At 42.5% G+C, this 14,125-nt stretch overlaps 1 protein-coding gene across 1 annotated transcript in view; it reads right to left on the reverse strand.

The window, feature by feature from the left end:
* SPTBN5 (spectrin beta, non-erythrocytic 5) overlaps positions 1-14,125 on the reverse strand; it is a 92,482-nt gene that overhangs the window by 22,679 nt on the left and 55,678 nt on the right. Inside the window, exons 47-55 of the mRNA XM_031949283.1 lie at positions 12,140-12,328; positions 11,208-11,285; positions 9,978-10,208; positions 7,766-7,938; positions 6,576-6,666; positions 4,756-4,902; positions 2,553-2,690; positions 2,177-2,433; positions 438-624 (exon numbers count right to left, since the gene is read on the reverse strand). Coding sequence (XP_031805143.1) covers positions 438-624; positions 2,177-2,433; positions 2,553-2,690; positions 4,756-4,902; positions 6,576-6,666; positions 7,766-7,938; positions 9,978-10,208; positions 11,208-11,285; positions 12,140-12,328 — 1,491 coding nt within the window. The remainder of the gene's footprint in view (positions 1-437; positions 625-2,176; positions 2,434-2,552; positions 2,691-4,755; positions 4,903-6,575; positions 6,667-7,765; positions 7,939-9,977; positions 10,209-11,207; positions 11,286-12,139; positions 12,329-14,125) is intronic.

Genomic DNA, 14,125 nt, shown 5'->3' on the forward strand with positions numbered 1-14,125 from the left:
AGATTTTCCCCTCCTTCCCCTCACTCCTTTCCCTACATGGCAAACAATCCAATATATGTTATACATGTTAAAATGTGTTAAATCCAATATGTGTAAACATATTTATACAATTCTCTTTCAACAAACATTTCTTAAGCCCCTATTTCCTATGTGCCAGATACTAGGGAAGAAAAGACAAATAAAAATATTCCCTGCCCCTGAGGAGCTTACATTCTTCTGATGATCTTAGGCAACTCAAGACTTTTTGGGTCTCAGTTTTTCCATCTATAAACTGAAGGACCTGGACTGATCTCTATGATCCCTTTTAGGTCTACATCTGGGGTGCTATAAACTGATCCTAGAGCTTGAACTTAGTTCTGAAGATCAGGTATCTCCCCTCAGATTCCCCCTAACACATACGTGTGTTCTTTTCATTCCCCAGAGAGGCTATGGCCTACCTGGTGCTTCTCTTGGAGCTGCTGAACAGCCTTCAAGGTCTGTCCATAGTCTTGGGCTGTAGCCAAGGGCAGCCTCTCCTGTATCCAAACCAATTCATCCTCTACGTCCTGGAAGAACTGGTACAGAAGGCTTTTGGCCTCCAAGGCCGCCTGGCGTTCCTGGAGGGGCTCTCTTAGGTTTGTGTACCTGACCAGGGACAGCCACCCGATGGCCGTGGGGGTGAGGAAGGGAGAGAGAGCAGAAGAGATGGAAAGTTGGGATTAGAAGAAGAAACTTGTCCCCAAACAAAAACTTATTTTTCTCCACAAATCTCCCCTTTGTAAATTTCCCTATTTCATCTGAGGGCACTACTTTCTGTCCCCCACGACTCCCTGGGTCTGAAACCTTGGTGTACCAACCCCTGGCTTACAGTCACCCTATATAGGCTGTCTATTAATGAGTTTTATTATTTTACTTTAACAGCACCGGGCATTTTTCCCTTCCACCACGATTGAAGACCTGAGCTTAAGAAGGCCGAGGGCTTCCCCTGCACCCAGGGCGTCTCCAGTCCCTGATCGATAGCTGGTCCCTGGACCCAGACGGCTCAGGAGGGGAAGGAGAGGCAGCCCTCCCTCTCTCACTGAATCCTACTGGCACGTCAGGGCAACCCCTCCCTGAAGTCATGGTCCTCTTGGAGATGGAAGGACAAACAACAAAAACAACAGCCACCACCCGAACCACTGCCACTCCGGGGCACTCCCATACAGACTGCGTCACAAGCTGCTGTTGTTCCTGCCACAAGTTTTTCTCCTCTCTAATCTATCCTCTGCTTAACTGCTGAAAGGATCCTCCTAAAGCAGAGGGCTGACTGCCCTCATCCAGACCTCTCCCTTTGCTCTATTCAGAAAACTCTTTTGGCTCCCTATGAATATAAACTTTGGTATTTAAAGCTCTTCATAACCTAGAGCCCTAGAACCCACAATTCCCCCCTGTGTGTTATTCACTTAAGCAACACAGACCTTTTTGCTGTTCCTCCCATAAAACATTCTGTCTCCTGACTGTACCTGTATATTGTCTGTTCCCAAATCTGGAAAACCCCTTTCTCCCTGCATCTGCTCCCCAGATACCCTGGCTTTCTTCAGGGCTCAGTTCAAACCTCACCTTCTGAACAGAAAGCGGTTTTGGTTCTCCCTTTACCCTCCAGGTCCTTCCCTCCGAGATGATCTTCCACTGACCCTATACAAATCTTATATGTGAACGTTTTTCTCCAAGTTTTTCTTCTATTAGAATGTAAGCCTCTTTTTTGCTACCTTCTTTTGTATCCTTCCTTGCTCCCTTCTTCCCTCCCTCCTTCTATCTCTTTCTTTCTTTCTCTCTCTTCTCTTCTTTTTTCTTTTCTCTCTGTCTCTCTCTGTCTCTCTCTCTCTCTCTCTCTGTCTGTCTGTCTCTCTGTCTCTCTCTGTCTCTCTCTCTCTCTGTCTCTCTGTCTCTCTGTCTTTCTCTTTCTTTGTATCCCCAGGCACAGGGTCTAGTCCTGTGCCTGGCTTAGTAAGCGTTTAATATTTACTTGTGAACTGATCAAAAAAATTGAGTCCCCAAAGAAAGAGATGAACAGGGGTAGATAAAATCTAGGGTGGGATTTTCTTGAGATATTTTCCTTTGGAGAAGAAAAAAGTAGATGCTGAAAAGGGGAGTAAAGTGACAGAGGAAATCTGAAACACCGGAATACGGGATGCAGGTGGAAGAAGCTGCTGCCCACCTCTGTAGCAGCCGCTGGGCCCGTTCTTCAATCTGCCCAGCGAGGAAGTGATTTTCAGAGCCAAAGGCCTGGGCCTGCTCCATCAGCACCTGCACCAGGCCCCCCTGGGCCTCCATGTTTGCCTCCAGCTCCCTGTGGGTTGCCTGCAGCTCCTTCACACCTGCTAAGTCCTGCCCATCCAGGGGAGCCTGAAGTTCCTCCTCCATGCTCTCCAGCCACCTCTCCACCTCCTTCACTTTCCTTTGGAAATGCAGGGCCTGGGAGAGAGGAGAGAACAGATGGCATATGGGAAGAAGGGGAGGAGGTCCATCTTTATGGTCTACTCCACCAGCTTTGCTTTGGCCCGGCTCCTGCCCCTCCACAGCATCACTCCCACCTTATAAGCATCCTGTAGTTTGGTCCCCTTCTTGACACAGTTGGCCTGCAGCTGACTCCAGAGCTCTTCTATCTCTTGCAGCCGCTCCTGAATGGTCTCCAGGGCAGGATGCCCCTCCTTCAGAAGTTTCTCCCCTTCCTGAAGCCCAAAAGAAGAGTGGATCCCATTTTAGCCCAGGTGGTAGAGCAGGGATGGTGGCAGAGGACTGGAATCAATGCTAGAGCTGCTTGGCCCAGCGCTTCTTGGGGCGGTTCCTGGAACAGACTCTGCCTCGATCTGCCTGTCTTTTTCCTGGCTATAACTTGGTCTGCTTTCCCTCCTCCCCTCTGTCTCCTCTGCCTCCTAGCACCCACACTTTCTTCAAGACTCAGATCGGATGACACCTCCAGCAGCTCTCCCTTGCTGCTAGAGACTTCCCTTCCAAGGTTACCTTCCATCCACTCTGTATGAGTCTTCTATGTCTCCCCCAATGCAATGTGAGCTCTTTGAAGGGAAGAACTGTTTTTGCCTATTTTTATATCTCCTGTGCCTGACACAGGAGGCAGCCATACCTACTATGTGCCTGACACAGGAGGGAGTCGTACCTACTATGTGCCTGGCACAGGAGACAGCTGTACCTACTATGTGCCTGGCACACAGTAGGTGCTTAAGGTGTTCAGACGTGTCTGACTTTTGGTGACCCTGTTTGGGTTTTCTTGGGGAAGGTACCAGAGTGGCTTGCCATTTTCCTCTCCAGCTTATTTTCTAGAAGAGTTTCGAAACTGAGGCAAACAGTGTAAGTGACTTGCCCAGAGTCACACATCCAGTGAGTGTCCGAGACCAGGTCTCAGGTTCTCCTGACTCCGTACTAGATGCTCTAACTATAGCTTAATTGTTAACTAATTGACTCCTAGCACCTTATCTGGGAAATCTCCCTCTTTTAGAATGGTAGAGCTTCATTCATTCCACAAGCAATTATTAAGTACCTACTGTATGCTAGGTATTACGCCAGGTGCTGACTAGTTTGGGGAGAGAGAGATATGTGTGAACAAAATAGAGTCATTCTTAAAATGGGCTAGCTCTGGATCCAACTCGGGGAGACAAAGAATACAAGCAAATGGCTTTGTCCTTGGGGACTTGTATTGTACCAGGGACAAACACACGTACACAGCCATGTCACAACAAATATATACCAAATGAATATGAAGTCATTTTTTAGGGAGGGGGCACGAACAACGGGGGGACGGTGGGGAGGAATGGCCTTGTGTGGGATGTGGTCTTGAGCTGGACCTTGAAGGAAGCTAGAGATTCCAAGAGGTGGAAGTGAAGGAGAGGATGGAGGGGGGGCACAGCCTGGACAAATGCATGGAGAGAGAAAATGGAATAACATGTAAAAGAATCTCAGATAAACTATTTGGAATGAAGAGTGTATAAGGGGGTAATGCAAAATGGGTTTGGCTGAACCCAGACCTTTAAAGGCTTTAGGTATTATAGCTAAAAAGCAGGTTTTAAATCCATGACAAGACGTGTCAATTAGATATGGAACTGATTAGCTCCATAGATATTGAGCCTGGAGTCAAGAAGCCCTGAGTTCCAAGGTGGCCATTAAATACTTACTAGCTGTGTGACCCTGGACAAGTCACTTAACCCACTTTGCCTCAGTTTCCTCAACTGTAAAATGAGCTGGAGAAGGAAAGGGCAAATCACTCCATTATCTCCCAACCCTACAAAATGGAATCAGAAGGGTCAGACGGATGAAATGACTAAATAACAACAGTTACGGGGGACAGGGAGAGGAAAGAGATGAGAATGACTTTGACATTGTAATCTGGGGAACCAGAAGGATTCTGCCCTCAACAGAAAAAGGAAATTAGGAAGCAATTGCATTCTGAAGGAAATCCCAGCTGATCATAGATTTAGAGCAGAAAGAAATCTCATTTTACAGATGAGGAGATTGAAGTTAAAATAGCCTAAGTGTCTGAGGCAGGATTTGAATTCGTGTCTTTCTTCTGACTCCTGGTCCATCATTCTGCCCATTGGGCCACCTATCTGTCTGGAGCATCTCCATGACATGTTGTGTTTGATATGATCATAGCACATCTAATTAGAGATGTCCAGTGGTCAGTCCAGGGCAGGACTCTGGGCCTCCTGTAGCTCTGGCAGCTTGTGGCCTGCTGGGATCCCACCTCACCAACACACGTGTCCTTTCCCTGGGAGCCCTTACTACTTGCAGTCTCTGAAGCTGGGTAGCATTGGCTTCCAGCTCAGCCTGAAAGCTCTGGTGCTTTCGCAGCTGGGCCTGCAGGGTGCTAGAGTCCCGCCAACCCTCGTCTAAGGCCACGAGGTTCTTCTCACCCAGCCACATGGACACCTACAGGAGAGAAAGAGCAAGGAGAGCTTCAGGGACCTGCTGCTTCCCCTCCCTCCCTCCCTTCCTCTCTTCCTTCCTTTCTTCCTTCCTCCTTTCCTCCTTCCCTTCTTTCTGTCCTTCCTCCCTTCCTCCTTTCCTTCCTTCCTTCTTTCCTTCCTTCCTTCCTTTCTTCCTTCCTTCCTTCCTTCCTCCTTTCTTCCCTCCCTCCCTTCCTTCTTTCCTTCTTTCCTTCCTTCCTTCCCTTCCTTCCTTCCTTCCTTCCTTCCATCCTTCCTTCTGTCCTTCTTCCCTTCCTCCTTTCCTTCCTTCCTTCCTTCCTTCCTCCCTTCCTCTCTTCCTTCCTCCCTTCCTTCTTTTCTCCCTCCCTCTCTTCCTTCCTTTCAGCCTTTCAGTAATTTTATTTTATTTTTTAAAAGTATTTTATTTTTCCAAATACATGCAAAGGCAGTTTTCAACATTCACCTTTGCACAACCTTTGCACATTTTCCCTTCCCCCACCCCTCCCAAGACAGCAAGCAATTCAATATAGGTTAAAATGTCCAATTCTTCTAAATATATTTTCACATTCATCGTGCTGTGCAAAAAAAAAAAAAAAAAAAAAAAAAAAAATAGATCAAAAGAAAAGGAAACATGAGAAAGGGGAAAAAATGACCAAAAAAACCAAGCAAGAACAAAAAGGTAAAAAATATTTTGCTTTGATCCACATTCAGTCTCGATAGTTCTCTCTCCGGATGTGGATGGCACTTTCCATCACATGTCTATTGGACATGTCATTCCCTGTGTCATTCCCTGATTTCTAATAGAGATATCTGTATCTGCCCTTAAACAGGGGGTCCTGTCCTGTGGAAAGACTCATAGATCTAGAATGAACTTTGGACAATTAGTGTTCGATTCTTACATCTAGAGTGAGCTTAAAATAATTAGATTCATAGATCTACAATGAGTTTATAAGAATTAGAATTTGATTTATGGCTCTAAAATGAGTTTAGAACAATTGGAATTAGATATGTAGATCTAGAATAAGCTTAGAATAATTAGATGCGTAGTTCTAAATGAGTGTAGAAGAATTAGAATTCAATTTACAGATCTAGAATGAGTTTAGAAGGCTTAGATTCAGGGATTTACAATAAGCTTAGAAAAATTAAATTTAAGGCTCTAGAATGAAAAAAGAATTAGATTCATGGATTTAGTATGAGCTTAGAAGAATTAGAGTCATAAGTCTAGAATGACCTTAGAACCATTAGAACTGGAATGAGTTTAGGACAATTAGAATTAGATTTCTAGAGCTAGAATGATCTTAGAAGAATTAAATTCATGGATCTAGTATGAGCTTAGATTAATTAGGTTCACAGATCTAAAATGAATTCAAAAGGAGTCATGGATGTAAAATGAGCTTAGAATTAGAATTAAATCCATAGACCTAGAATAAGTTTTAAAAGATTAGAATTCAATTTGAGCCTTCTAGGCCAACCTCTTCATTTTGCAAAAAAGGAAATAGACCCAGGCAGGTGATGTAGGCAGTAAAACATCACAGACAGGATTTGAACCCAGTGCCAGTGTTCTTCCACTGTACTCCAGGTTTCTCAGTGAGGTGACTCCCTCCCCATCTCTCCTTCCCACTGCTCTCCAGAGGGGCCCAGACAGGACCTGTGCACATAGAAAAATGATCCTACCTCCCAGCAGTCCTGCAGGAATCTGTGTAACTGCTGGAATTCCTCGAGCTGGTGTCCTCGGGCCCGGATTCTCTCCAGCAGCTTCTCCTTCCTGTGCAGGGAGGCAGAGGGTGAGAAGGAGCCATTCTCCGTCTGGGGCCGGGGAGGGCAACGTTCTACTCTGGATTGTACAAGAGCTCTCCCTGTCTGGGATCACTGTGAAGAAATGCCTCGGCCAGCTTCCCTTCATGAAAAAAACAAAACTCTAAACCTGGAAGCGGAGAATTTCAGATTTGGAAGGGACCTCGGTGGTTATTAACCCAAGCCATACTAGGGGAATTTCGTATTTATCCCAATTAAATTTCTTTTAAAATAAAAAGGTTCATTTTTATTGAGAGCCTTTATTTTTACATCTTGTAATATATATCCCTTTCCCTACCCCTGCCCAATGAGCCATTCCTTGTATAAAGGATCAAAGAGGAAGAGGGAAGAAAAAATCTGACAGCATGGGCAAAATTCCACACCCCCCCTCTGCAGACAAGGGAGGTGAACCTATTTTCTCATCCCTCCTTAATTCAGCCTTTTGCACGTCTGTAACAGAGATCGGACATGTGCACAAACGCTGCCTGTAAACTTCAGCTGGAAATGCCATCTGAGCAAGTTAATGCATCTGTGCACGTCCCAGACTCCTGTTACATGTCACCCCCACCCATCAGCAGCACTCACATCCTTCTGTTTCTAGGCTGCAAAAGATAAAGGAATTTGGGACTAGACTTCCTCCTGGAAGGGGAAGATCAGAGACACTTATCCAGGACCCTTAGAAGTCATCGTGTGCTCACACATACACACTTTTAATTATTTTTCTTTGGGAAGCAATTGGGGTTAAATGGTTTCCTCAGGGTCACAAAGTTATTAAGTCTGAAAGGCTGCATTTGAACTCAAGTTCTCTGACTCCTGCATCACTGAGCTGCCAAATGTGTATTGTTCAAAGATGTGTAGCTGTGGTGGGGAATGACCCATGACAGATGGCTGGAGAAATGAAGTTCCAAAAGGGTGACCAAGGATAGGACCTTGCTCATTCCTGCCAGGGATTCTCCTTCACATGTTTCAACCCTCACACAAATCCAACTTAGGGACGCTCATTGCCCACGTTCCTGGCTATCGCTATCCCAGAACTCTCTCTTATCTAACCCACTGGGCTCAAGAGGTACCTTGAAAGCACCATCTGGCACTTGCTGGTGATACGCTGGGCTTCAGGGTGTTGACTCTGATTCAGGTTGAGGGCCATGATTTCCATAGCACTGATTTTCTCCAGTTGGGTGTCTAGCCCCTTCTCAAATTGCTCATGTTTCCACTGTAAGGTCTCCACGGTGGCCAAGGAATTCTATGAAGGACAGTTGAGAGAATCCAGATTTAGTCCAATGTAACTTTCCCCCCAGCTATCATCCACTCAATGCAACTTATTCTGCTCAAAGAAATATGGCCTCTAAATCTTAGGTTCCATTCTTCAATTATGACCACTCTGTTTGGTGAGGGCCTCTAAAAAGTCTTCCATAATTTCCCCACTTGTTAAAGCTTTCTCCTTCCTCAAATTATCTTATATTTCCTTCTCTCTCTAAGTGTTATATTCCTTTTTACCCTCATGGTAGAAATCTTTCTTTGAAGGTTGTAGGGATGAGAGGTTCAAGTTCTAGAACTATAACAGTGGTCCTTGAGTCCTTGAGAACATGGACTATTTTTTTTCTTTATATCCCCAATTCTTAGCCAATTGTCTTGCATACAGTAGGTCCTTCTTTGGATCTGAATTTATTGGGTTGGCTTGATTTGACTTAGGAGTATGGGGGAGAAAATTGCTTTCTTGGTATTTGTAGAGGACTACCTCACCAAATTCCCAGAGACATCTCAGGCTGCCTACAAATACCACCTCTGGCATTAACTAGATAAATTTACCCTTGGACCTCAGCATCCTCGTTCACAAAATGGGGATGATAATAATACCTAAAGTATCTATAGCATAAACAGTTTAACTTAGTGGACAGAAAACTGACTTTGGAGCTAGGAAGATTTGGATTCAGGTTTTGCCTCTGACACAAACAGACTATGTGACCATGGAAATGTCCCTTAATCTCTCAGTTCCTCAAACAACTCTCTAAGATGATGAACAGCGGAGAGACTGACTGTCCACATTGGCTGGAACTCCCTTCACAGATGAAGCCATTGGTCTGGGCTTGTTAAAAAAAATGCCTCTCATTGGGCTGTTGGGAGGCTCAACTGAGATCACATAAGTAAAATGCTCTGCAAACCATAAATAGCTAAATAAATGACTATTATTTGTCTTGATGCAAAGAAAAACTACTTAATAATTAGGGCTTTTCAATTAAACTGACTTGGAAGATAACAGGTTGTCCCTTCCTGGAAGTCTTCAAGCAGAGGCTGGATAATCATTTGCTGGATATATTGTAGAAGGGAACATATTGACAGTAATGATAATAATAGCTAACATTTGTATAGTGTTTATTGTGTCAGGCACCATGCTAAGCACTTTACAATTGTTATCTGATTGGAGCTTTGTAATAACCCTATGAGGAAGATGCTATTATTTCTATTTTACAGATGCAGAAACCGAGGCAAACAAGCTTAAATGACTTGCCTAGGTCACACCCTTAGTGAGTGTCTGAGGTTGGATTTGAACTCATATTTTCCTGACTCCAGGCTCAACTGCTCTACCTATAGAATTGTCCTATTTGGCCTCTGAGGGCCCTTCGAGCTCTGCATTTCTGAGATTCTATTAACTTTATTATTTGCTCCTTGAGAGAGCCATTTAGTTTGCTTGTTGCCCTTCTTTGTGGTCCCAGAGCACATAGTAAGCACTTAATAAATGCTTGTTAATTGAATGACTTCTGGTCTTCACATCATTTCTTTTCGCACATTCCAAATTCTGGTTAAACTGGACAAACCAGTATTCTCCTTATCCAGTGATCCACTTCCCTGTCTCTGCTCAGGCTGTCTTCCCAAACCCCCAGTTCTAGAATCCATCCCTTCTCATTTCTTTTTTTTTTTTTTTTTTTTTATTTAATAGCCTTTTATTTACAGGATATATATATGGGTAACTTTACAGCATTAACAATTGCCAAACCTCTTGTTCCAATTTTTCACCTCTTACCCCCCCCACCCCCTCCCCTAAATGGCAGGATGACCAGTAGATGTTAAATATATTAAAATATAACTTAGATACACAATAAGTATACATGACCAAAACATTATTTTGCTGTACAAAAAGAATCAGACTGAATTATTGTACAATTAGCTTGTGAAGGAAATCAAAGATGCAGGTGGGCATAAATATAGGGATTGGGAATTCAATGTAATGGTTTTTAGTCATCTCCCAGAGTTCTTCCTTCTCATTTCTGACCCTCATCTTACGGGCTCCTTTCCTGTGAAGCAGTTGTAAAGGATCCCTTCTTTTTCCCAATAGAAGATACATTCCTTGGAGACCAATTCCCTTCCTTCTCTTCCCCATCCCTTTTCTTGGAAGGCTGTAGGGGTGAGAGATTCAAGTTCTGGATCTATAAAAGTAGATAAAGCATTTATTGTGGAAGACACTGAGTAGGAACTGGGGGTGAGCAGATAGTGAATGAATGAATAAATGAATGAGTTTATTTAGCACTTACTATCTACTTATTTTATTTACTAAGCACTTACTAGGTCCCTGGCATATAAGAGTACTGATGTTCAAACCTTTGGACTAGGAACTGGGCACAAACATACAATGAACGAAAAAGCATTTATTAAGCACTTTCTATGTTCCAAGTCCTATGCTACCTTAGGGGTATAAATACAATGGTAAAAAATAATTCCTAACATTGAGGATCTTAAATTAAGAAGTGTAGGAGTATATGTTTGTCAGCTTTGAGAGATTTAGAAAGCTAATCAATACAATGATGAACCACTAGTCCCAGAAGACTCTTGATGAAACCTGCTTTCCATCTGACTGAGAATTGATGGGCTCAAAATGAAGGATGTAACATACATTTTTGGACATGGCCAATGAGCAAACTTATTTTGTTTGATGAGGTATATTTATGATGAGGATTTCCTACCTCCCTCCCACCCAGCCCCTGCCTTTTTTTCCCCTGAAGGGGAAAGGAGGAAGAGGGAAGAAGAGAAACGTTATTAAATGAAAAAATTTTAAAGGAATTTGAAAAAAATCAGATCAACTCAGTAACTGCCATTGTTCTTAGACAAAGCTATCATTCTATTGCCCTCAAAAAAATTCACTTTGAACTTAATAACTTTCCAAACCAGTGACCCTTTCTAGTCCTCTAAATGTGCTGTTTTTCCCTTTAGAATTTAAATTTCTTGAAGGCAGTGACTATCTTTGCTGTTAACATTTATATGTGCAGAACCTAACACTGTTTTTGGCACATAGCACATGCTTAAAAATGCTTTTAAATTAAATTTTCATTCATTCATTGTTATCGTATTTTCAGGTCTTGGACCACAAGATGTTCTTATGTGCTTGGTACACAGTAAGTGCTTAACAAATGCTTTATTTATCTCAATAAAGATTTGTTGAATAATGTTTTAAGTTTGGTTGGATTTGAAACACAAGTCTAATTAATCTGTGTCCCTGTTTCCTGCCTGGTTACCTACACCCACATCTTCATTTTCCAGGAATGCTTCTTTGCTGTTGAGCCAACTTTCAATCTGCTCCACAGAGCTCAGGAACACCTATGGAAAGGGAGAAGCATTTTAGTATAGGGGAATGGAAGCTTAGGGACCAGCCTAGAGCCTAAATCAAGTCAGGAGTGTGAGCAAAATGTGGTTAATTCCCTTTTGTTCCGATTCTTCTTTCACAACATAACTAATGTGGAAATATGTTTATTATGATTGTACATGTATAACTTATCTCAGATTGCTTGCCATCTTGGGGAGAAAGGAGAGAAAAAATATGGAACTCAAAATCTTATAAAAGTGAATGTTGAAAATTATTTTTAAACATAACTGGAAAAATTAAAATACTATTTAAAAATTATAGAAGAGTGAGGAGTAATAATGATGCTCAAAACAAGGGAGTAAGAAAGAACTTTCAATGAAACATTTAAAAATAAACAATAAAAATAAACAGAAATGAGAAAAGGAAATGTAGAAGGGGACACAGGCAAGGCATTGTTGGTACTATCTCAATGAATTTCACACATACTTTAAAGAAATCAAACCAATAAACAAAAAAAAAAGTAAAATAGAAACCAGGAATTCTAGTTTCTAGTCTGGTATCTCAAGAGGAGCAGGTTGGTTGCATCAAAGATTAAGTGAAATCTTGTCCAGCATTATGTTTGCCTTACCCATGGAAAGGGGTTGCCTCCGTGCCAAGGGTAGGCTGGTAACTAGGTCAGTTGCTAAGCTTGGATTGGGCAAATAGAATTGAAGGGTGCTGATTAGCAGCTTTTGAGGACCACTGAAGGAATCACTGGCAAAGGAGACCACTTGGTTTTCCTTTCTACCAAAGTGAGGAGGAGCAGTCCAGATGGGAAATGGGAAGGTGGAGGCAGGGAAGAGCTGGCACGGAGGCTGGTCATACCCACCTGCAGATCCAAGGCCTGCTGCAGCTGCAGTTGATGCTCTTGCCAGCTCTCCTCCAGCCCAGTTAATTCGTGCTCAAAACTCTCCAGGGTCTGGCATATATCTGGGGCCATTGGGTGTCTGGCACTAAGCAGCTGTTTCCCACTGCTTCGTATCAAGTCGATACTGTCTGCCCTGGCTGACAGCTCTGCCTGTAACAGGGAAGGGAGGAATTCAGCGTGGGCAGGAGGAACAGGCGCAGAGGGGTCCGGGAAAAAGAGGGGGCCGTAAGTCCAAAGGGCTGAAAATGAACCACACTAACCTCTTCTCTGCAGAAAGCTGAGGGACTTAAAATGCAAAATGAGGCAAGTCCGCTGTGAGATTTTGTTCTCCTAAACTAAGAAGGTATGTTTTTCATTAAATTTTTTAAAAAATTGCTCACATGAACTGATTCTGAGTGAAGTGAGTGACAAGGGAACATTGTACACAGTAACAGCAAGATTATAATGATTAACTATGATAGATTTAATTCTTCTCAGCAATACAGTGATCCAAGACAATACTAATAGACTTGGGATAGAAAATTCCATCCACATACAGAGAGAGAATGATGGAAGCTGAATGAGAATCAAAACATACAATTTTCACCTTTTTTTGTTTCCTTTTTCCTTTCTTGTTGCTTTTTTCCCCTTTTGCTTTGATTTTTCTTTCACAATATGATAATTATAGAAATATGTTTAAAATGATTGTACATGTATTTCTCTTTCATTTTTTTGCTTTTTGATATAATTTTTCTTGTGCATTGTGATAATTGTGGAAATATGTATAGAAGAATTGCCCATATTTAACATATATTAGATTACTAAGGGAGAAGAGAGGGAAAAAATTTGGAACACATTTTGCAAGGGTGAATGCTGAAAACTATCTATGCATATATTTGAAAAGGAAAAGGAAAAAATTTTAAAAATTATTGTACATGTATAACCTGTATCAGATTACTTGCTGTCTTGGGGACAGAGATGGTAGGAGAGGGAGGAAGAAAAAAATTTGGAACTCAAAATCTTACAAAAATGAATATTGAAAACTATCTTTACATATAATTGGAAAAATAAAATACTATTGAGAAAAAAATGATTCAGTGGAGAGAGAAAGACAGGGGGAAGGAGAGACAGTAAATGCTTACAAAAACAAATTATTTAATTAAAAATATTTTTTAAAAAAATCAGCCATATTAGAGTGGTCCAATTATTTTTCCTTATATAATAAAGTAAAATGTCTGGGACAGCTAGATGGAGAAGTAACACACCCAATTTCAAATATAGCCTCAAACACTTCCAATGTGTGTGACTCTAGGCAAGTCACTTAATCTCAACTGAGAGAGAGAGAGAGAGAGAGAGAGAGAAGGGAGGGAAGGAGGGAGGGAAGGAGGGAAGGAGGGAAGGCAAGAGAGAGAGAGAGAGAGAAAGAGAGAGAGAGAGAGAGAGAGGAGGATGAGAGAGAGAAAGAAGGAAGCTAATTTAGATTGTGTGGAGTGGGGAAGAAAGTGAACAGCAGTTGGGATAATGGAATAAATAAGGAGATTTGGGAATAAAGGACCTGGAGAAATATTAGGGATGGGAATGGCACAAGAGTCAGAAATCAGTTCACTTCATTCATTTCAGCCATGTCTGACTCCCCCATTTGGGTTTTCTTGGCAAAGAGCCTAGGGTGGTTTGCCATTTCCTTCTCCTGATGAGGGAAACAGGGTTAAGTGACCTGCCCAGGGCCACACAGCTAGTATCTCTATAGCCCCGCTCCATCTAGAGCCCCCAAATCAGAGGAGCTGGGTTCAAATCCTACCCCTGACACTCTGACCTGTGTGACCTTTAACAAATCTCACAAATTTCCTCATTTGCAAAGTGAAGGAGCAGAACCAGCGGCCTCTGAGGCCCTCCTACCTCCAGATCTATGACTCTCTGCTGAGACAATGGAGAAGCACATGGGAAATAGAACTAAGATCAGAGGGAGGG

This window comes from Sarcophilus harrisii, chromosome 2 (assembly GCF_902635505.1).
Source record: "Sarcophilus harrisii chromosome 2, mSarHar1.11, whole genome shotgun sequence".
NCBI lineage: Eukaryota > Metazoa > Chordata > Mammalia > Dasyuromorphia > Dasyuridae > Sarcophilus > Sarcophilus harrisii.